Here is a 25,375-nt window from a genome sequence, read left to right as displayed (position 1 = left end):
CTGTAAAACAGAGTCATCTTCTACCGACTCAGAATCATCATCAAGAAAATTCTCTCTCGAGAAAAATGGCCACACGTTTCACCATTACCTTACTCTATTGTCTCCCTTTCTCGATGATCCTTGCTTCTTGTGCTCAAGAACCTCAATCTGAACCAGGTAATCCATTTTCCTTCTCATTTTCTCGAGACAAATGTTGTCAATCTTTCTGAATTATTCCCTGCATTCTGTTTTGATCGGAGTCAGAGCTACCCGGTTACCTGAGTTTCGTCTCCAACGCCACCATCTTCCCACCGGAAGATTACTACGACTACATCATCGTCGGCGGCGGCACTGCCGGCTGTCCCCTCGCGGCCACTCTGTCCTATAGACACCGCGTCCTTGTCCTCGAACGCGGCGGCATTCCCAATGACAAACCCAACCTTATGACCCAAGACGGCTTCTTGACTACTCTCAACGACGCCAACAGTTACGACTCTCCGGCGCAATCCTTCACCTCCGAAGACGGCGTCCCTAACGCCCGCGGACGCGTTCTTGGAGGAAGCAGCGCCATCAACGCCGGCTTCTACAGCCGAGCCGACGCCGACTTCTTCGCCAACTCAGGTCTTTCGTGGGAACCTCAAGCTCGTCAATGAATCATACCAGTGGGTCGAGAAGGCCATCGTCTTCGAACCACAGCTCAAGACGTGGCAATCGGCGGTTCGCGACGCGTTGCTCGAAGCCGGCGTTGATCCTTACAATGGTTTCAGTTTAGATCACTACATTGGAACAAAAATCGGAGGATCAACATTCGATAGCTCAGGAAGAAGACACAGTTCTGCAGATCTTTTATCATATGCCAGAGCTTCTAATATCAAAGTCGCTGTTTACGCTAGCGTCGAGAGAGTTCTTCTTGCTCTTCGTCTTCTTCCTTTGCTGATTCGAAGCAAACTGCGATAGGTGTTGTTTATCGTGACCAATTGGGAGGTAACTAATTAATAGATTAACCACATCGTCAATCCTCTGAATCGTTCAAGAACGACGTAATCAGTGTGTGAAGCTTGAGATTTTCATGGCTGTGCAGGCACCACCATGCTATGACTCGCGACAATGGCGAGGTGATTCTTTGTGCTGGCGCCATTGGAAGCCCTCAACTTCTTCTTCTGAGTGGGATCGGTTCAAGACCTTATCTATCTTCGTGGGGAATTCCGGTGGCCCATCATCTTCCCTACGTCGGACAGTATCTCTACGATAATCCTCGAAATGGGATCAACATTGTCCCTTCGATTCCACTAGAGTCCTCTCTGATACAAGTTGTGGGAATCACAGATTCAGGGGCTTACATTGAAGCATCCTCGAACCTCGTCCCCTTCACTTCCTCTTTCCCTCACTCCTTGTTCATCGGAGCGCCATTGTCTCCAATTTACATCATGGTGGCTTCCATAGTGACGAAGATAGCAGGGCCGGTGTCAAGCGGGTTTCTCCGGCTGTCCTCGACGGACGTGAAGCTGAATCCGATTCTAAGATTCAATTACTTCAGCAACCCTATCGACATCGGGAGGTGCGTGAACGGGACAAGGAAGATCAGCGAGGTGTTGAGAAGCAGAGCCATGAGAGATTTCAAGTTCAGAAACTGGTTAGGGGCCGAGGATTTCAGGTTCGTGGGGCCGGCATTGCCGATTGACGAGAGCAACTTTGGTGACATGGAGGAATTCTGTCGCCGGACGGTGAGCACGATATGGCACTATCACGGCGGATGCGTGGTGGGGAGTGTGGTAGACGGCGATCTCAGAGTGATAGGGATTGAGTCTCTTCGTGTTGTGGATGGATCAGTGTTTGGTGTATCTCCAGGAACTAACCCTCAGGCCACCTTAATGATGCTTGGAAGGTAAATTTTTAATTTTTATTGTTTTTTATTGCCGTGATGTGATGATTAAAGAGAAGAATTATGGGCTTTATATATATAATTAGGTATATGGGGTTGAAGATGATCAGAGAACGGGCCAGACGCAGATGATTGGATTGGGTTGAAGTTTTGAAGATAAGTGTTCATGCAGAGAAGGATCCATTTGATGAGAATGAGCACTAGTTGTTTTGTTTGGTTATTTTGGGCCACACAAGTTTTGTAGCTTTTGTAAACACTGAATAACACCGCTATGTATATATATTTGCTTTCATTGTGACCAGAATAAGTGAACACTGAAATTTTAGACCAATAACATCATTGGGCTTCACATGTTGTACTACTTGATTTTTTTGTCATGTAAGTATAAGTATTTCCTTATCAGAGACAAAGTTTTGAAGTACAATTGGACACTCAATATAATTGCTCTTTCAAAAAAATTCAAACATTAGTTTGTTACATTGTGAGAAATTAGTCCTTAGTTTTGCAAGTATTTGTTAAATGTGGTTCATAATGGTTTTTTTTTTTAAATATGAAATTTGAAATGTTCGTTTTGAAGTACCAAAATGATCAGTTAAATGAGAATAAAGCAAAGTCTTATGAACAGAAAATGACTAAAATGAATATGAGAATATCTTAACGAAAATTTGGATGATACGAATTCCAACAACCAGGTCTTGAAACACTTATGGAAGCTTGATCTACCATTGAAATTTATCCTCTTCGTCTGGAAGCTTATTAACAAATGCCTTTTTGCTCGGAAAATCTTTGGACGTGACTCTCCTGAAACTTTAAAGCACGTCATCCATTGCAGTTCTGCCAGAGCTATTTGGTTTGGAACTCTCTCATTGAAAATGGATTGTCTCCAAAGTTCAAACATTTCCCAACAGACTAGAGAAATTTGTCTTCTCGTAAAAAAAAAAAAAAAAAAAACAGAAGAAGGAGCCCTCCATCAAATTAGCCAAGGGAATGCCATTTTTGGATTTGGATTCAGTGAATAGATCTTATATAGGTCGATAACAATCATTTAATTTAATTAAATTATTATAAGAGATTTTGTCATATGATAATAAGAAAGTACAAATTTTTTTTTTGGAAGGAACAACATGTGTAAAGAGTGTTTCAATTGTGATAATTATTTTAAATTTTTGAAATGAAATGTATCTTGATAATTTTAAAATATTAATATAATTAAGGCACGCATTAAGTGAATAAAGTTAGGTTACTTATTGAATGTAAATCTGCAATGTTCATTGCATTTAAAGTTTGGAACCTTGGTTACAATGGTGCAATTGTCGAAGTCTCACCAAAGAGACTAACTTTGGCACCGAGATGCCACTTTCTTTAAAGGGAAAATTTTAGTGAGGACCTTTTGATTAGTCTTAATTTCATGCAAAGCTCCTGAAATTTTAAAATTTTATTACACATGTGGGGGATCGATATAAAATTAAAGAACTTATTAAAATAACCTTATTATCCTTGGTGAAGCTTGATGCATGAACTTGTGTATGAAAATTGATAACTAATATATAAAAAATGAATAACTTATGTGGGTGAAATTTACAATTCTTATTAAAAGTATAACATCACTAAAAATATAAACAAGTAAAACTAGATGTATGAATAACTCATGTATGGAAGATGAACAACTAGCAAAGGTGAAATGAGAGTTATAAATTTATAGTAGTGTTATGTTGTTAATAAAAATTATAAATTTTATTTATGTTAGTTGTTCATTTTTCATATATTAATTATTAATTTTTCTATAAGAGTTGTTCATGTGCCAAGCTTTACTAAAGATATAAGATCATTTCAGTCAACTCTTTAATTTCATTTCAATCCTCCACATATGTAGTGAAATTTTAAAATTTGAGGATTTTTGATTGAAATTAAGTTGGATCAAAGGGTTCTCATTGAAATTTTCCCTTCTTTAAAACCATAATACATATAGAAGATATTTGTGTCATTTACCCTTTTTTTCCTTCAAATTTTTTGTTTAAATAACTTTTTATTCATACCAAATATACAAATTATATTTACAAGTATTTTCTTATTGAAAACTATCACGTTCAATTTAAGATTGGTCACTAAATATGAACACATTTCTTAATAAGAATTTGAATATTGATTTGTCATGTTGTGATAAATACCCTTTTTTTAAAAAAGTATTAAATACATTTTAAAATATTCAAAATGTCTTATATTTTTAAAATTTTTAAAAATGTCTTACTCGTTCCATCCCTACATGTAGAATGTTTTCTAAAAACGTGATTTATTCCTAAATATAAAATGAAAGAATAATAATTACATATTTTATCCACCAATATAATATAAATTTTAATATTATTAAAAATAAAATTAGAAAATTGTTGTGATTTTATATGCTACCAACTAGGGACAGATTCAAAAATCATTATGTGTGGGGGGCCATAACTGAAACTTTATCTAAAAGTGAGAGTTAAAATTAATTTAAATATTTTTCGTCAACAAAATTCTACTCATTTATTTAAAAAAACACAACAAAATTTGGAGCATGGGAGGGCCATAGGTCCAGTAAGCCCTCTTGAATTCGTCACTGCTTTCAACTGAATAGTAAACCCGAAATGATATAGAACGTTTGATTAAAATATCATTGAATCTGACTCTATTTCACTTATACATATGTTGAAATAGATATTGTCATATTTCTATGTAAAGAATTGATTCCTTCATCAAATTCAAACTATGCTTGATGCTAACTGACATATCCGTATAACGCATAGTTATTAAAAAAAAATATTAATATAAATTGATTGACTAATTGAAGCTTTTCATAAAAATATGAACTATAAATTTTGAGTGAGCTTTTTAAAAATTTATTTAATATATTGTATAAAAATAAATTAAACTTAATTTGTTTATAGTTAGTTTCAATTTAATTTTATTTGGGTTTTGCTCCTTTATGTAAAAAAAAAACAGCAGGGATATAATATTAATATTAAAGGTGACATTCCCAATAAATCACATGAATGTTATGAGAGAGAAGATGGAGTCTGAATTGAGAGACTAGGGGTAACTTTTTGATTGAAGTGTGGGGGGAGGGGGCGGGGGGGGAATAATTGTGATGCGGGATCGCGGCTCTGCATTATGCAATGTTAAGGGCATTTAACCAATGAGGTTGTAACGAAAATAATTAATTTAAATTAAATCTTAAATATTAAGTTTTAATTTATAAATTTAATTCTTAATTTATATTTTAATTATGATAAATTTATAACTTATATTTTAAATTTTATAATTTATAAATTTAATTTTTAATTTATATTTTAATTATGATAAATTTATAACTTATGTTTTAAATTTTAATATAAAATTTAAAAAAATAAATTACAAATTCATCCAATGAAGTTATAAAAACATGCAAATTCATTTAATTTAACACTTAACACATCATTTGAATTAATTAATCTTCTTAAAATTTACGTGTTATTTTTGAATTTTCAAAGCTGTCACTTCCACATTTCCTCCACCAATTTCTTTTCCTTTGGCATCGTTATTATGTAGCTTTATTCAATGGACCCATTTAGGTGGTCCATTCTTCTCTGACTTTTTTTTTTTTAAGAATTATTTTCCCACTTTTATTTGGTCACTTCCTCTCTCCAGAGACCTTTCCAATTTCATAATGCCTTTCTCCTTCGCAGTGCCTACGCCGTCCCTCCCTCCGTCACAACATCGTTGAAGATCCCTTGGAATTTAATATTGAAAAAAATTTCATTTGAGATCCCTTGACTAGAGGGGATATTGTGAACAAAACTCAGACTTATTAACTGAAAAAAATTCAAAAAAATCTTATGGTTGGATTTGAAAGATTAAAAATTTCCTTTACTTTATGTTTATTCGAATTTTTGAGGACTCGAATAAACACAGGCTAATTTTAAACTCAAATGCACTTAATTTAAATACCTAAATTATTATTATTATTATTATTAATAAAATAATATAAAATTGAAAATATTAATTTTAAAAAATAAAAATGGAAAGTAGATAAAAAATGACATAAAATAATATTTAACAATTTTGATATTTAGACCAGCCCAAATAAATCCAAAAGCATGAAGGATTAGGGTTAAGTTTGGTTGTATAGGCCTTTTTTTTATATGGTAAGATACTTTAAGATTGATTTGAATAAGCTCGACAAGAATTGAACTTGACCCAATAAGCCCGGTCGTCAAATTACCGAGTCTACCCTTAACTATATTAATTAAAAAGAGAGACCCTCAAGTTCTAAAAATTTACTTTAGAGCAAGGGTACGGTAATAAAATTAAAATGTAGAGTAAAATTACCAAAATGTCCCTATTGAAGACAAAAGAAAATAGCAATTTGTAGAGTGAAGGAAAGACAGAATCGTGTCGGAAGGGGTTTCTCCTATCATTCTCACAACCCCACCACAAGCATTGTCTTGAAGGAACGAAAGCTCCAGAACTGCAAAGAGAGTTCGGAGACATATCATATTTGGAGGATAAAATTCTTTGCAATGTGGGCTCTGCAATGCCGTGTCAGGATCGGGGGCTTCAAGATCATTTCAGTGTTCCACGAAATTTCTCATTGGCAACTCCTATGATGTTCCTTCATGAGAGGATCATGGAGGAGTCAAAGAAGATGGAGAGGAAAAATGCTTGTGGATTGTTGAAGGAGAGTCATCAGATTGAGACGTGTGCTAGAGTCATGAATGAACTGTCTAATTCTGTCCAATTTCCATTAAAGCAAAAGAAAGAAGAGGAGAAAATTATATACTAGGTTCAATTGAACAATAAGGAGAAAATTATGAGATATTACTATTAAGAGGTCACGTGAAATTCTTAAAATATTTTTAAATTTCTAATCTTGCATATATACAATTTAACAAAGTGTATTTATAAGTTGTCATTTTTCTTGCAACCCTTTAACCAAATTGTAAATGAACAAGATTTAAAATTTGAAAGTATTTTATAAATTTTATGAAACCTCGTAAATTTTTTTTTTGTAGAATCTAGGAGTAATTTTTTCAATAATAAACTTGAATTAATATGTAACACTTGATTAAAAAAACACTTGGCAAGAGTATAATATTAAAACCGACATTCACAATGAATCACATCAATGATGAAAAAAAAAGATGGAGTTCAAGAGTTAGTTTGATTGAAAGGGAGGAAATATTTAGTTTGCAAACAGAGAGGGGATCCCCTCCCCTCCAAATCGGAGGAATTAGGAGGAGAGGGGTATAATTTTGTTAGACAATAACTAATGTATCTTTATTTAATTGTTACTCTTTATTTTTTTAACCAAATTTAGCAATGAGAGATTTTTAATAATATATTTAATAATAATAATTATTCTATATATTTAAATGTTAAAAACATTTATTACTATATTTTATTAAAAAATAATTTTAATAATATAAGGATAAATTTGTTTCTATATTATTATTTTTTTTCTTCTCTTCTAAATTAAATAAGATAATATTAAAATTGCTTTCCTTTCCTTTATCAAAATTCCTCCTCTTTTCTTCTGTCACTTTTATTAAAATCACTCCCCTCTCCCCTTGAAAGCAAAGAGGCCATAAGTTAAAAGCGTTGGGGTAACTTTTTGATTCAAGTGGGTAAAAAATAATTGTGATGCGGGATCGCGACCATGGATCATGCAATGTTGTCGGCATTTAACCAATAAATGGCTGGTACCAAAAAAAAAAGCAATAATTGAGATATTTGTGCACCTCGCAATTGTTAGTCTTGTGTGCTTTTAAATTTTGACCAAAAAAAAAAAATATTGAGATTTAAAAAAAATATAATTTTTAATCTTTCACTTTACTCAAATTTTATTATAAATTTTTATATATTTTTTAATATTTTAGGTCTTTATATTTTTATTTTTAATATTTTAAATTTTTATAATATTATTTATGAGAGATTTAAAATATTAAAAAATAAAAATATTAAGACTTAAAATATTACAAAAAAATATAAAAATTCATGATAAAACTTAAATAAAATATAAAAATTTAAAATAATATATTTTTTTTTCCTTTGTAGATTATTTAAAGCAAAGATATTTTCAAAGCTATCACCACCTCCACCAACTTCTTTATCATTGTCATCATGTCCTCTTATCCAAACGGACCCAATTAGGCGGCCCTCTGTCATTTCTTCTCTCACCTTTTTTTTTTTAAATAAAAGAATTATTTTCTCACTTTTATTTGCTCATACGCTGTTCTTTTTTTATAAATTTCTGTTCTCTTCCTCCACTTTTGTTCCCACCCGGAGCGTAACAAATAAATCTATTGATAATTACTTCTTCTCGTTATAATATAAGTTATTTTTTAAAAGCACATTTTAATTTAAAATAAAAAATATTAAATAAATTTTATATTTTTTTTATTTATATCTTTACTTTTGTAATTCCTTATCTTTAAATGCTCTATATTTAAATACTCTACATATAATATTCTAAATTCTTGATACAAAATGTTAATTGTTAATTAAGAGTAAATTAATAAATTTGTAGATTAATTATGTAATTATGAATTTGGATGGTGAATTAATATTTTGGATTGTTGGACTAATATGTGATTAGGATTGGAAGAAAGTAGAGCTAGCCAGGATCATGTGGATGAGTTAAAGAGTTGTTCATGTGTCAAGCTTTACTAAAGATATAAGATCATTTCAGTTAACTCTTTAATTTCATTTCAATCCTCCACATATGTAGTGAAATTTTAAAATTTGAGGATTTTTGATTGAAATTAAGTTGGATCAAAGGGTTTTCATTGAAATTTTCCCTTCTTTAAAACCATAATACATATAGAAGATATTTGTGTCATTTACCCTTTTTTTTTCCTTCAAATTTTTTGTTTAAATAAATTTTTATTCATACCAAATATAAAAATTTTCTCAGTGCACCGCATCTCATAGAGCAAAATTTTGATTTAAAGGATAGGGATAAGCTCATGAAGAGAGGAGGGAAAAAAAAGGAAAAGAATAACAGGGAGAGGGAGACAAGAGTTGCTATGCTAGGGCAAACAAGTTTGAACACTTAGGGGATAGCTCTGACCTTTTGTCTATCAAGTAAGCTTAGTACTTTCCTACTCTTCTATTCTACCCTATTTTTTTTCTTGATTTGGGGTTTAGAAAGATTGAATTGTAAGATTTTGAAAGGTTGATTTTTGGCCCAATAGCCATTAAAGAGTTATTGAAAGTTAAATTAAAGATTTATAATTGATTTGGAGGTTAATGATTTAGCTTTAAAGCTTTAGGCTCAATTCTAGCCTTAATTGTGAGGTTTTAAGTGTGAGAATCTTATATTGATAATAAGGAAGTTGGTAGGATTTATAAAAAGTTTGTAGAAGTTGATTAAGACTTAAGAGTTGTCTAAGGAAAGAGATTAGAAGTTTAAGTTAGTTTAATTGTATTAATAAGTACTTGTGCCTAATTTGAAATAGGCATATAATGTTTAGTCTTTGTAGATCATTGTGGCTTAAGTGTTTATTAAGTGATTCAAAGTGAAAGGAACAAAAGTACTATGAGTAACTTTTTTTGATAATAGAAAGGTTGAGATAACTGAATAATTCATGTTATTTATTGATTTGTTTAAATGTTTACAATTTGTTCTTTTATAAATATGATATTACATGTTTTGATTTATAAAGTATATGATTTTGAAATTATAAGTGATAAAAAGATTTTTGGATTATAATATATATATTATTGATACTGTTTTAAAATTAATTGTAACAGAATATGAATGTGAATAAATGTGTGAACTGCATTATATACGTGTAAAAGTCATGGTTATGATAGATGGTGAGAATTCACCTTGGGTGATATAATATTTTAAATCTATATGATAGGGCTGGTACTATAGGGCATTCGGTGCAACATGTGATAGATTATTACTATGAGATATTTGGGCAATTATGACATGTTTATGAACTCATTAGTATTCAAAAGGGTGTGGTGTTAGAGTATACAAAACCCTAATTATGTGTAATAGGGAGAATTCATAGTTTGAAAGTGAGATAAAAACACTTTGGCCATATAGTTCTTCTATGGAAGATGAGCTCGAATAAGTTTATAAGGAAATTGGTCTAATAAGTAGCCTCTAGATTCAATCAGAGATAAATGCAGAGGTTCAGATGGATAATATGGTCATGCATGTGATATTAATTATATAAATATGTGTATATTATGGAATGTGATTGATCATAGTATTTTATATACTTCTTTATGATTTTACTTGTTAATAGATAGTTTTAGATTATTTTGATTACTAAAACTCTGTCTCACCTTATGATTATTATGTTACAACTTCAGATACTGATAAGAGCAAGGGGAAAGAATTGGTTCAAGAGTAGCAAAACTACTCTTGTATGGCTCTATTTTAGTATGTGTAATGAATGTATATAGATCAGTTCTTTATAAATTTTTATAGAAATGCATAACACTTTTGGGTTGCACTTGTATGATTTTGTGGTATAGTGTGGTGTGCATCTTAGCCCTAAAATATGTGATAAAGTGGTTAATGTGATAGGAGGGCTGAGATATTATTATAAGTGCAAATATATATGTTTTCTATGATGTTTGAGATTTGGCCAATATATGATTTTTGTATTTAAATATGTAAAGTAGCCTTGTATTGTGATTTAGGGCGTTTTAGTGGCTAAATTGTGTTGTAAATTCATGATTGATGATGTAATTATTCTATCAGGTGAATATTATCTCATTGGATGTAAATGAGGCCTTGTGTGAGGCTAATAACATAAATTTGTGATTTGAGACTCTCAGATGTGGTAAATTGACATAAAATGGTCATTTTACATACACGTATCTAATTTTCAAATGAAATATCTGATAAAAGTGAAACTTATGCCATTAATTAGATTATAAAATAAGTTACATGTGGGGATTTGAATCACTTTAACCGAAATTCGTATGTGAAAATGACAGACATCAAAAATTCATTCTAGATGAGCATATGTAGTGGCATATGTGTCCTGATAGGCAAAATAATGTTTTTGCCCTTATTTTTTTAATGTGTTGTGATTATGCATTCTTGATAGCTTCCATTGTGCATAATTACATATTTTAAGTTTAAACATGTTTTTGAAGGAATTTGAGATCCCAAACATTTTCAAAATATTATTTTTATATCATTTTGCTCTTATATTGTTAAGGTAAGTGTGAGAGTTTAAGGACTCTCAGTTACTTTTATTTTGAGAATGTTGTTACAGTTTGATAATATCACGGTGGACATTACAATACACATGTCATGTTACTAGGAAAACCTAAAGGCATAAATGGAAAGATGTTTTTAGGAAAATAAGGCTTCAATTGACATTTTTTGTAAATCGTGAATCAATTAATAATGACAAATATTGTAGCATGGAAGGAGTAAATGATAAAATAGTAATCACTCCATTCTAAGTTCTAAGATTACGTTGGGTGAAATTTGTGATCCCAAAATATAAGATAGTTTGAGAAAAATAAAATTTTATTAATAATATTTTTCTAATATTACCCTTCAAATGGGGAGAGAATTGAAATGATTGTAAATTTAAAGTTATATTAAATGAACAGTATTTTTAAAAAATAAGTTTGTAAAGTGTCATTATTGAACTTTATTAATATAAAATCCATGGAAAGACAAGTAAGATTACCCTTAGTAATCCTCCTTAATCTCCAAACATCCTAGTAATTAACAAGTTTGTCAAATTTTCACAAATGGGATCTCAAGTTTTTAACAATTTAAAACGTCCCAAAAAAATTTTACAAATGAATATCAAAGTTCATTTTATATGCGGAAGCATGAGATCACAAAAAGAATTAGTGCATTTGCTTAAAATTAAAAAACATTGAAACAATGCAGGAAATAAGGCATGCGTCGTGGCTCGTCACAACTGCGCCACGGCTTGAGCACCATATGTCGTGGCACATTGCACGCTTTTTAATAGCAATTAAGGTGACTTCTAAAACATCCCATTTCTCCATCTGATATCTGATTGACGTAATCCGGGTGTTTATAGAGAGTTTTCTCTTGGCTTTAACTATTGGCTTTGGTTTTACAATCAAATTATTTCCCAGTAAAAAGTTGAATACTCATTTCAAAATTCCCTCCCTTTTACCATTTTCACATAACTTGAGTGCCTAAAACTCGTACCAAAGGCCCAAAGCTATAGATACCATTCAGACCATACTCAATAGACTAATTTGGACATGTGTAATGCACCACATTACTAACAATACTTATGAAACAAGTTTTCATTACACATCCTCTTAATCTCAAAAACAGAAAGAGGAGTTCTAATCTCATAATTCATCAACGAAATTCATATGTCATACATGAGTTTTACTTGTACTAGTATTTTGGCTCTGCTATAGATCTCACAATCTATACACATACACCCTAGAGCTCAAAATACACTATATAAAAATGGGCTCAGGCTTAGGTGGCCCTCCAAGCCCTGTTATCTTTTTTTTTTTCACAATCTATGTAAAAATGACGTATAGAGGAAAAACCTAAGGTTTAAACTTCTCTATTTATTGATCTCTTGAGTTTTACTCTCTCAGCCTTCTTTGTTTGATCGAAAGTCTCACTCTTTTAGCTTGAAGATTGAAGATTTCATAGTCATTTATCTGCTCTCCTGTCAACCATCACTTATCTCTACCTCAATTGACATCTCTGCTCTCATGTTAGTTTTCAGTCATCCCTTCCTCATGTCTAATCTTTGCCTCACTCAGAGTCACTCAGCTCTCCCTCCCATATCTACTTGCCTTGTTGCCCCTCACATTTATCGCATCTACTCTCCCTCACACCTTTCACAATTTGCTTTCCACTCGCAGCTATTGTCTTGCCATAGGTGCTAGGTGGCGAATGGCGATACTTTGATCTTTTCTTGTTTTAAATGAGTACTTTGATTCTCACCAAGTTTAACCAAATTAATTATTTTTTTTAGCCAACTAGAATAACTACCTTGATTTATTTTATGTTTAATTTTAAAATACTCTAATTAAATTATAATACTACTTTTTTTATTTTTTTGTAATCAGGCTAATAGGTCTGCCTCTGAGCCCTTTACATAAAAGTTGGGCCTTAAGATTTAGGGTAATTTTAGGAAATTGGGCTTCAGGGCTTGAGCCCCTAAGGGTCGAACCCACCTGTATCCCAACTCTAGACTTCAAGGGGCTCAACACTCCTAAAAAAAGATTTTAGGGGTACTCAGTGCTCTTGGAAAAAGAGTTCAGGAAAAAATTACATAAAAAGAAATGATCAAAGTTTTATATGTCACTGTGTGTGGGTCCTACGTACATGTCACGTTAGCATGTAACGACAGAATTAACGGTTCATTAATAGAAAGGATTTTATGCTCTTTGAAAAAATAGTTTAAGGGTAAAATTACCCTATTCAAGAGTATAGGGTACCCAACACTCCTAAAAAATAAATATGAGAGCAAAATTAAACCTTAACACTATATTATAAAAATGAGAATATGATTCTGTTAATTGCATTATATGTGTGAAAGGTCATGATTATGATAATGAGGGTAGGAGTTCACCTTAGGCAGAGTAATGTGAAAAATCCATGTGTCTATTTAGGTGAAATTGACCTTTTTGTCCCTATTTTCTTATGTAACATAATTTTACATTCCTATTTGCTTCAGTTGTGCATAAATATCTATGATTTTAAGTTTAAACATATCTTTTAAAAAATTTTAGGATCTCAAACATTTTTAAAGATTTACTTTCTATATTTTAACCTTTATTGATTATGGTAAGTATAGGAGTTTAATGACTCCTAATTACTTATTTGTATTGATTTGTAGTGATTAATCAGTAATGTCAAGGAAGACATTACAGGGTGACGATGATATTCTTTATTGGAGGCCTTCCTCTAATGATAATTTCTCCATCAAATCTACTTATGAGCTATTAGGATTCAAAAGGACCAAAATCATTCTGATATCTGATCTAAGATGTGGAAGTAGCCTACATATGAAAAAAAAATTAAATTTTTCTTTTGAAAAACAGCTTAGGATAAGCTCCAAGCCAATTACACACATACTAATGGAAATAGCCCTAACAATATATTTTCCCTCTTGGTTATGTGTTAACTCCACTATCTCTTCTATCATATCTTACAAGACTGTAAGGAAGCTCATGATCTTTGGGGAAAAAAATTAGTAGCAACAACCTAAGACTCCAATCTAAAATCAACCATTTGAGCACAAGAGATATTAGATATGAAGCTAAATGGAGCTATCTTAAACCTGGATGGTTTGGATTCAATATTGATAATCCAATCAACATCAATGGTACCGTTGCTTATGGAGGCATGATTAAGGGTGACAAGAGTAATTGGATCCAATGATTTTTCATATATCTCGGCTATCACCCAGCACAGCAGCTGAGCTCATGTGGATTTTGGAGGGTCTAAATCTTTGTTGGAATGCTAAGCTCTCTAAATTTAAGGTCTACTCTAATTCTATAGAAGCTTTATTGCTCATCAAGCATAACTACTCCAATAGATACCCACTCTTAGAAATTATCAAGAAAACTATAGACCTCACTATAAAGGATTGTGTGATTACATTTGACCGCAAGTATAGAGAAGTTAATAGACGCACCAATCTACTTGCTTACCATACATCTCGGGATAACTTCAATATTAAGATTTTTGACTATCTATCAATTGACTGTATAAACCTTATGGTGTTAGATATGATATGATTTCTATCATTTTGCATGGTTTTTTCTTGGCTTTATATTGAAAAAAAATGATAAAATGCAATGCTATAAAAATTACATCAACTAATGAGTTGGATGAGACAATGATTTACATTTCAATAGTAGAATTGTAGTTAAATTAGTTATAAATAAATTAACATATTTTTAAATAATACATGTTTAAAATAAAAATTAAATAATAATCATTAGTAATAAAATTAATATTTAAATTAAAAAAATAATACATAGAAATAAGAAAATCAGTTTCCATCAATACTCTCCTTTTTTTATAACCAAGATATATATATATATATATATATTTATCTCATAATTTATAATTTATATTTTTGAATATTTATATATCCATCAATACTCCGATTGAATGTTATATGCTTGGATCCTTATAATTTGTAAGAGAAAAGGTCTCCATCATACCAAGCAAAAAGGTTGAATTGGATATTCAAAATAGAGATGATGCAAAATTGATGACTTTGAAAATGTAAGCGCTTAGCGATAATTGGTGGAACACTTCTTTTTTCCATTTTCATGCGTTTATTTAAAATTCAATAATATAAATTAGATTTGAATTTCTTTTCTACAAACAAAAAATAGATTTAATATTATCAAGTTTAATTGAGTTGTAGCCCAACGTGTGATTCCCCATTTACCCTTTTCTTTTCAACATAATATGTGATATTTAATATTATTGGAGTATTATCAGACCTAAACCAGAGTAGCTCGCTGCATTTTTTTTTTCTTTTTTGCATGTATGAATTCAGAAACAAGATTTCATGCTTAAATGGTTATAATATATGACCAATGCCTATTATTTAATATATTTTACTCCCTCTTATCCCAAAATATAAAATACTTTTGAAGAGATTAAAAAAAAGTAAAATTGTAAAATATATTTAATAAATTTTATTAATATGTGATTTTTTTTAAAGTTCCTTATAAATTAGGATGGGAGTATTTATGAGATTCAGCTCATTAAACTTATTTAAAAGAAATTACTCCCTCCATTCTTATGTCTTTTTAATTGAATTTTGCATATCAATAAAAGGTTGTTATTTAGTTGAAATCACATTAGATCATAATAATTTTTTAATTTTGCCCCTAATAATTTCAATTAATATTATAGTGGTGGTGGGTGAAGCATGTGATTAATATTTCTTCTCTTTTTTAAAGACAAGGACAAAATTATTTGATTACTCAAAAATATCATGGCATCTCTTATATTTAAGGACACAATAAATTTTTAGAAAATACTCTATATATACATGGATGGAGGAAGGGGGTGGTACATTCTAATACTATCATATCATAATGGTTAGAGCCCTAATTTGGGACAAACTTGATAAGCCAACTTGGATAAGCTCGAAAAAAATCAAAGGATCAAACTTGAGAGTTAAAAATTTTCTTTACTTTGTACTCATTTAGGCATCCCAAATAAACTCGAAAAAATCTAATCCAAACCCGACCTTGAGTTAACTTAGCTAGATACCCAAATTTTTTATTATTGATAAAATAAAAATAGAACTAGATAAAAATTGAAAATATTATTTTTTAAAATAAAAATTGAAATTGACTAAAAATAGAAAATAATAAAATAAATAATAATAAACAATTCAAGTATTTAGGCATCCTAAAAACCAGAGATGATGAGGTCAGGTATGACTACATGAATTTTTTATGTTGTCAAGCATTTTAAATATAACCTGAACAAATCTAGCTCAAATTGAACTCAACATGAATAAGATTGACCTGCTCAAATTAATGATTCTAATAATACTTGAGGGGAAAAAAGGGAGAATTTAAAAACACACATAATTGCACTTTAGGTTTGAAAAAGTCTAATATTGCTTTGAAGGCCTTAGAGCCTTTATTGCAATTTTTCTTCAGATTAAAAGTATATTTTTACCCTTTGTTTGATTTAAATTCAGAAAACTTATGCGAAACCATGTATAACACAAAATCCATTATGCATAAAACAACGCTCACATATGCTCAACTAAAATTCTATGCCTTTTTAATATTTCAGTAGTTTAGGCTTAATAAAATGGACAAGTTAGGCAGACCATGCACAACATGACTTCCACTATGCGCAAGACAATGCTCATATATGCTCAACTAAAAGTCCATGCCTTTCTAGTATTTCAATAGTTTAGGTTCAACAAAATAGACAAGTTAGATAGACAATGCATAATATGACATCTACTATGCATAATATAATATTCACGTATGTTCAATTAAAAGTTCATGCCTTTTCATGAAATTTTAGTGGATGTTGTGTGTATAACACAATATACACTATACACAAAACAATGCATAAATACCACGAATTTTACAAACGACCTCGTCAACGATGTCAAGTACAAAGACAAATCCTTATTGAAGGCCCTAATTTTCTTCTTCAACATGACGATTCAAATGCAGGCCATCAAGCGAGAAATCAATTACAGGTGGGAAAGAAGCAGCACTTTCACAAAGACAAACTAGAAGAGAAAAAGAATATATATGGTTAAGTGTGGATAAGCAAGATAGTTGTTATGCGACAGTACAACCATTTCATTTCGAGAACTCTATTTTGATATAATTTTGGAAATCTTCCATACTTGTACCCTTTTCAATTTCTAAATATGATGTGAAGAGAGAGAAAGAATTATTGTGTGTGAGATAGAGAGCGAGCGCACAAATATGAATTAGAAAGGGCAAAATTATATTTTGATCTTAAGAAGAATAGTAATAAGAACCCTAAGACTAACAGTATAATATTAAATTTTTTAAACTTAAAGTGCAATAATATATTTTTAAGGCCTTTAGTGTAATTTTTTTTTAAAAAAGGAGAGATTAATTTTGAAAAAACTATGGCCCTTCCAATCAAAATGGTTGGCTGGTCAAAAACAAAAATCAAAATGTTTGATAAGTCAAATTTATTTGGAAGAAGAAAACAACTTGCCAGCAACTTCAAACCATACTTGCAGACGGCAGCAGTGATGAAAGAGCGATACACGAATCCAAAGAAAAGGATAACCGTGGGGCCCATACCTAGATAGTGACTATTGACGGTTCCATACATAAATAAAAATCACGTCTGAAGCGCACATTTTCAATTTGAATGAGTATGCTATTTCCCACCAACTCCCCCCCGGCCCCACCGTTATTGCAAAGACGGAAAAGACTTTATTTAGATCAAGGGAATATCTTCCTTGTGTTTTTAAAATATAAATAAACTTTAATCAATTCATAGAATACAATTTAAAACGCCCGGTTAATCTTTATAATTTTATCTGAAATTAAAGAGTGTTAATCCAAATATCATTGTACTTCATCATTTATTTATTTTTAATTTGATGACACTATCATTTAATTAGGAAAGATATCATAAATGATTTTTGAAAATTGTTGTTTTGCTTATATATATATATATATATATAAAGGAAGTATATGAAATTTTTGCTGGTGTTGAAATTCCTTCTCAATTATGAACAATTTTAACCACTCACATAATTAAAGAAAGTATGTTAAACCTAATAATTATGTCCATGATTTAAAATTTTGGACTAAAATGTTCTTATGATTAATGAAACAGGTTTGTCTTGAAAAATAAACTTTGATTCCATGAGAGTCAACTTGAAAAAAGATAATAAATGTTCTTGAATTTTGCACTTTCTATTGTAGTAATATAAAACAGTGAAACATACTCCCTTTGTTTTAACACTTCCTCTAGACTACAATACATGCCATTGACAACTGATTCATGTTTTACAAAAAAAAATATTAGTTAAAACTTTATTTTTTTTAAATGCTCACATATTTACATTTATGCTCTTGAGTTTTTTTATTAACAAGTCCATTGTTTTTAAATATAAAGCATTTAAAGACAAGGAATACAAAAAAAAAAAACAAGGGTGTCAATGGTAAAAAACATAAAATTTAACCAATACCTCATGTTTTGAATCTTTGAATGTTTTTAAAAAGTGACTCATCTTGTACTGTAGAGGTATTGTAAGAAAAAATAGTCAACTCGACTAATTTAAAAAAGTTAATTATATATAACATGTATGCCTAAAAATAAAAAAAATAGACTAAAATACTTTTGTATTTAATCAAATATGTACCTGTTAATGTTTTGTCTCGTGAATGAAAAATAAAATTTTTTAAAGGGTACTTTTAAAAAATATAATAAATATTTTTTAAAATATATAATTTTATTTATTAAAAAACAAAATACCGTATGAAAATTTCTTATATAGTCACAAACAAAAAAGGATATGGCTGTTTCTCTATAATAATAATAAAAAAAAACATTTGTAGTGTTATAGGAATGATCACAATCATGCGTTACAATATTTTGAAAAAATTGCATCAAGGGACCAGTATACCACATTCGTCATGAAGAAGGATCAAAACATTTTTTTATTCCCCCTGCATCATGTGACATGTGACCGAAAGATATTACCTACAGTAAAATATAAAATAATTCAGTGTTCATGAAACAATGGATTTAACAGTTCCATGGGACCCATAATTATTTTTTTAATTCAATTATTTCTATATCAATGTTTTACAATTATTTTTCTATTTAACCCCTTGCGATGCACTAGATATTTTCTAGTTGAATGAGAAAAGGCCAAAGTAATTATGCTTGTTATTTTTATTGGTTCAAAAAAAAAATATAATGCTTGTCATTTTTCACTACCGTAATTGTTATTTTTCACACTTATTTTTGTTAAACTATTATCAAAACACCAAATTCTTCTATACTACATCTATTATTAGAAGGAAAAGAAATCAAATTCTTTCTCTTAAAATTGAGGATAATACTTGGATTTAGGATTAGAATGATTTGGAAAATATGGCAGTCACCTACTTGGACAATCTCTATAAAGATAACATTGGTGTTAAACCCAAGCTTTTTACTGAAAAAAACTTTCCAACCCTATCTTCCATTCAACTTCAATCTCTTTATAAAGAAGTGATGAATGAAGAAATAAAGAATACTACCTTTGGGATTGGGCCTTTTAAAGCCCTAGGTCTTGATGGTATCAACACTGGCTTCATTCATACTTACTGGGAAGATTTGAAGCATAGTATTATCCAACTTGTCGAAAAGGTCTTCAAAGAACCTGATTTTATTAGGATAGTTAATGACACTTTCCTCACTCTTATTCCTATGATTGACCATCCCATCTTTATGAAAGACTTTTGTCCTATTTTCCTTTTAATGTAAGCTATAAAATAATCACCAAAATCCTCTCCAATTGTCTAAGTGCCTGTATGAACCATCTAAAAGTGCCTATATGAACCATTTAATTAGTGATAACTAATGCAGTTTCATACAAGGACATCAAAGTAGTGACAATATTATTATTGCTCAAGAAGTCATTCATACCATGAGAAACAAAATGGATAAAAAATGATTCATGGCTCTTAAGATTGATCTTGAAAAGGCCTTTGACAGATTGTCCTGAAAATTCATTGATGATACTCTTGAATCCAATGGTATAAATAGACACTTCAGGAATTTGATTCAAGCTGCCATCTTTACAACTTGCATGCGGATCCTCTAGAATAGACAACCTACTAAAGAGTTCACACTTACCCATGGCATTCGTTAAGGGGACCCTCTTTCTCCTTATCTCTTTATCCTTTGTATTAAATGTTTAAGCCACTGTATTAACAGTAGTATTGAAAAAAATGAATGGAGACTAATTAGATTAACTACTAACAGTCCCCCTATTTTTTATTTATTTTTTGTTGATGATCTTTTGCTTTTTGCAAAATGTTATCTTACTCAAGCTATTATCATTCAACAATGCCTTTTTGAATTCTACAATGCCTCTGGATAGAACATAAACTCTAATAAGTCTAAGCTCTTCTATTCAAAAAATGCCAATATCAACAGAGCTACACAATTTAGTGGCAAACTAGGATTCCTCTCTCTGTCAATCTTGGAAAATATCTTGAAATTTCTATTATTCATGAAAAGGTGTCTAAAGTCACTTTTACCCCTCTTCTTGATAAGACGAACTCTAGCTTGGCTAACTGGAAGAGTAGATATCTGAACATGGCAAGGAAATTTGTACTTATCAAATCTGTTCTTTCAGCTCATCCCAGCTACATTATGCAGACTATGCTCTTAGTTTTGTTAGATCTAGAAAAAATCTCTAGAAACTTTCTTTAGGATTTGACTGATAGGAGTGAAAAACCTTACCTCCTCTCTTAGGATAAAATTACTATGGATAAGAAAGAAGGAGGACTTGGCCTTAAGGAACTGAAGAATCAAAACACTACTTTCATCATCAAGCTTTGTTGGGGCTTAATCAATAAGCCTAATTGTCTCTAGGTTGGAATTTTGCGTGATAAATACAAATGTGATAAACCTAAAATTTCTATGGTTGTCAAACCGCACAACTGTTCTTATACTTGGAGTAGCATTTGCAAAACCTAGGATAAATTCATACTCCATGTAGGTTGGAAAATTGGAAAAGAAAATCAAATATCCTTTTGATATGACAAATAGTCTCTGCTCCCTGACCCTCTTGCTAAGCATGCTTTTCCTAATGCTAATACTATTCTACATGCTAGGGTCTTTAATTTTTGCAAAAGTATAGGAGGATGGAATTTTAATCTATTAAGTCACTATCTCCACTCTAATGTGATCAAACATATATCTCTTGTACAACCTCCTAACCAACAGGGTGAAGAAGATGTCCTTTTTTGGAAATCTTTCTCTGATGGCAACTTCTCTATCAAATCTGCTTATAAAGCTATGGAGTCACACAAGGAGCAGCACCACTCTAACTTGTAGACTAAGATTTGAAAATAGCCTATATATGAAAAATAAAATACTTTTTTTTGAAATGCTGCCTTAAATCATCTCCAACTCAACCTCGTGCATATAACTGGAAATACTGGCTAGCAACGTACCTGTCCTTTTGGTTGTAACTCTCCTAACTCTTCAATTCATATTCTATGTGACTGTGAAGAAGCTAAAGAGGTTTGAAAAAAATTAGTTAATCATACTAAACTTAACACCTTCTTCTCAATTAATGTGTAGGATTGGATAGTTTGGAATACAAAGGTTGAAAAAGGTAGCTTAAAAACAACAAGAACGCTATGGCAGAGAGTTTTTGCTCAAGCTTGCTGGAATATCTGGAAGAATAGATGCAGGAAGTTATGTTCTGAAGATGATACTACAAACAGTGACATTACCTTCTCTAGCACCCAACAAATTAATAATGACTTAAGGCTCCTGTGCAAGACCCTCTGCTTGAATAAGAATGATACTACTAGTGAAGTCAAATGGAGCCCATCGGAGCATGATTGAGTTAGACTCAATACTGATAGCTCAATCAACATAATAGAGTTGCAGCTTGGGGAGTCATCATCAAAGATGACAAAAGAAATTGGATCAAAGGATTCTCCAAACTCCTTGGATATCAATCTAGCACTTCAGCTGAATTTATGAAAATTCTTGAAGGTCTCAACCTCTGCTGGAATATAAAATTAAACAAAATCAATGACCACACAGACTCCATGGAAGCTCTATCAATCATTAATAGCACATATTCTGGAAATCACCCATTATTTGGTGTTATCATAAAGGTCAAGGAACTTACTATGAGAGACTGGATTGTTACCTTTGATCATGTTTACAGAGAAGTTAATAGATGTGTGGATCTCTTGGCCCACCGATCGACACATGACACTTTTAAAATTACCATTTTTTATGTTCCCTCGATTGGCTGTACGAACTTCATGATTTTAGATATGACTAGAATATAGTCTCTTGCACGGCTTTGCCATGGCCTTGTAATGAAAAAAACAATAATCTCATTTATTAATTTTTACCTTGATATTTGTTAGAACATTAAACTCGTTATTCACCACACTGATCCTTGTTAAAATATTATGGTTACTTTTCATTTTTTGTATGTATGCTTAGTGAGAAACCCAAAAATTTTGAACCATGAGGACATCATATATTTACACATATAAAGACGCAGTAAAAAAATACATCATAATATACTATAAAAATTTGAATATACATCCTAAGTTTTCTCTTTGATTTTTTTTTTTCTAATAAGCTTTCTTTATGAAGTTTCATATTTTAATAATGTTGAATGATTCATTTTTAATACCATCAAAAATTTCTTTCTCTATGTAAGCAAAGAAACAATCAATCAATTGTAATCTGGAGTGAGTGATGACAATGCCATGAGGGAGACACAGTTGAGTTGAGTTGAGTTGAATAGCAAAACTAAATCAAAACATCGACTCATGGTAGAGAATCATTTATAGAAGGGGAAAAGTAGGTTTCAATGAGAAAAAAATAAATAACCACAAATAAAATGATGAGTATAAATGCGTGATATTTTTTATATGGGGCGTGAAAATTATGAGCATAAAAAATAATAAAAAAGTTGAACAACGCGAGAAAGTAATATTATTAATTGTTGGGGGAAATTAATATTTACGAAAAGCGGACATATGATACATATATTACATATATTTACTAAGGAAATTGCAAAATTTTTGTGGGGGCACCATATCACACATGAGTCCGTCCCTGTATATACTTGAAAAAACAATACATCCATTTGTCATTTCTTATCACCATGTTTGTTAGAATTTCACATTAATTATTTTTCACACTCGTGCTTGTTAATAGGTTATGGATACTTGTTATTTTTTACATATATACGTGTCAAAATGATACTTTCACTTGTTATTTTCCACTACCATTTTTACTATAACATTACACTTGATATTTTTTAGGAAGAATGATAAATAAGGACCTTATAAAAAAATTAATACTAAATAAAGACTTTTGAATTGTAAATCATGATGTTTCAGTTATAAATTCTTGATGTTTTAGGAAGAATGACAAATAAGGACCTTATAAAAAAATTAATACTAAATAAAGACTTTTGAATTGTAAATCATGATGTTTCAGTTATAAATTCTTGATGTTTCAGTTGCAAAAGATCCTTGATATTTTTCAAGGATCTTTATTTGTCATTCTCCTTATTGTTCAAATCCGTGCTTGTTAAATTGTTATTGTTATTAGGGTAAAGGGACAAAAATACTAACAAGTCACGGGCATCCAGTATCCTAAAATGACGAAAAGGACAAAAATACCATAACATTATATGGATGGATACAAAAATAACTAGACTATTAATTTTAATCTAATATTATTAACTTTGACTGTTAAATATTGAATGTGCATGTCATGTGTTAGTCTTTGTTAACGTGGACTAAAAAAGAGGTAAAAATACTCACGAAATCATCGGCCAGGAGTAAAAAATATCCATAACGTTATCAAAATTGGTGTAAAAGTGACCATTACATTCAATCCCTTAAATGTTGATCGTTTAATTGATACTTAAGCAAAAGTTAACTATTTTTTCACTGATGTAGATAAAAAATATTTCTAGATGAAATTCTCTGAAAGTTAATCGGTTATTGTATAAATATCATATGAGAAAATATCATGTTGATTGAATATCAAATTAAATTGCTTGTTTTTTCAACAGTGGCGAAAATTATTTAAAAAGTTTGAATCCATCATGAATGCAATTGTTTAAGGTCGTGATAATGTTTTTAAGTTAGATGTGCTCAGTCTCAATCTTCAATTTGAACAACCTATCTCACTATGTTAAATCTTAAGTTTTGTAGACAAGAAAAATGAGTGGATAGGGAGAAAAGAAGGGGGCCAAATACGTGGTAATGGGAAAAAATCATATGACATTGATTTTAAAAGATTAGTCATTATTGCACCTATTAAAGTAACATTATGGGTACTCATATAATAATTGATTAATATTCATAAAAATTCATTTGAAATATTTTTTATTTACATCAGCAAAAAAAAAGTCAACTTCTGCTTAGGTGTTAACTAAACAGTCAACATTTAAGGAATTGGATGTATTGATTACTTTTACATCAATTCTGGTAACGTTATAGAGATTTTTGCTCCTGACCGATAACTCCATGGGTATTTTTGCTCCTTTTTTAGTTCAGGTCAACAAAGACTAACACATGGCATGCATAATCAGTATTTAATGGTCAAAGTTAACGGTGTTAAGTCAAAGTTAATGATCTTATTATTTTTGCACCAATCCATCTAACGTTATGAATATTTTTATTTTTTTTTATCATTTTAAGATATTGAATGTACGCTACTTTATGAATATTTTTATTTTTTTACCTTTGTCATTATTTTTCATATGCATGCTTGTAAAAACCATATTTTTACAAGCTGAGATTCAAAAGGGCTTATTTTCGTCTCTTCTCAGTCGGCCTTTTATTAGAAGTCATGTCAAGGACTTCCTGCCTAATTCAGAAAGATGTTTTGGTCCTTTTTCATAATTAAGGTGCTTCAGGTCTTTCAATGCGATTTTCTCAAATATTTTAATCGAAACCAATGACTGGATGACTAAATAATTCTATCAAAATAATGATAACATTGCTTTAGGAATGAAGTTTTAGTTGGGTTCGCTGCCACGAGATCCTTAGGGCCCAAACATATGCCACATTTAAAAAGTGTTTTTAGAGGTACTTATGTAGTAATAATAGTAATAGCTTATCTACCCTTACCTTATTATTATTATCATCTACCTTTACCTTATTATTATTATTATTATTATTATTATTATTATTAGCAGCTTATCTACCCTTACCTTATTATTATTATTATTATATCCAAAAAATGTTAATAATAGTGTACTTTAAATAAAAAAATTAATAAGTTAAGGG

The 25,375-nt window shown here is 30.6% G+C and overlaps 1 protein-coding gene across 1 annotated transcript; it reads left to right on the top strand.

The window, feature by feature from the left end:
• Positions 1-2,177, top strand: LOC129287440 ((R)-mandelonitrile lyase-like). The gene is given in 6 exon segments (XM_054923591.1): positions 1-156; positions 244-614; positions 616-894; positions 897-960; positions 1,057-1,864; positions 1,948-2,177. Coding segments are annotated over 6 exon segments (1,659 nt in total). The 5' UTR covers positions 1-65; the 3' UTR covers positions 1,994-2,177.
• The last annotated feature ends 23,198 nt before the right edge of the window (positions 2,178-25,375 follow it).

Source organism: Prosopis cineraria, unplaced genomic scaffold (assembly GCF_029017545.1).
Source record: "Prosopis cineraria cultivar Desert tree isolate PC_DT_omini unplaced genomic scaffold, ASM2901754v1 PC12, whole genome shotgun sequence".
In the NCBI taxonomy this organism is placed as follows: domain Eukaryota; kingdom Viridiplantae; phylum Streptophyta; class Magnoliopsida; order Fabales; family Fabaceae; genus Prosopis; species Prosopis cineraria.
Note: the sequence above shows the minus strand (reverse complement) of the source record. Positions and strands in the feature narration are given on the sequence as shown.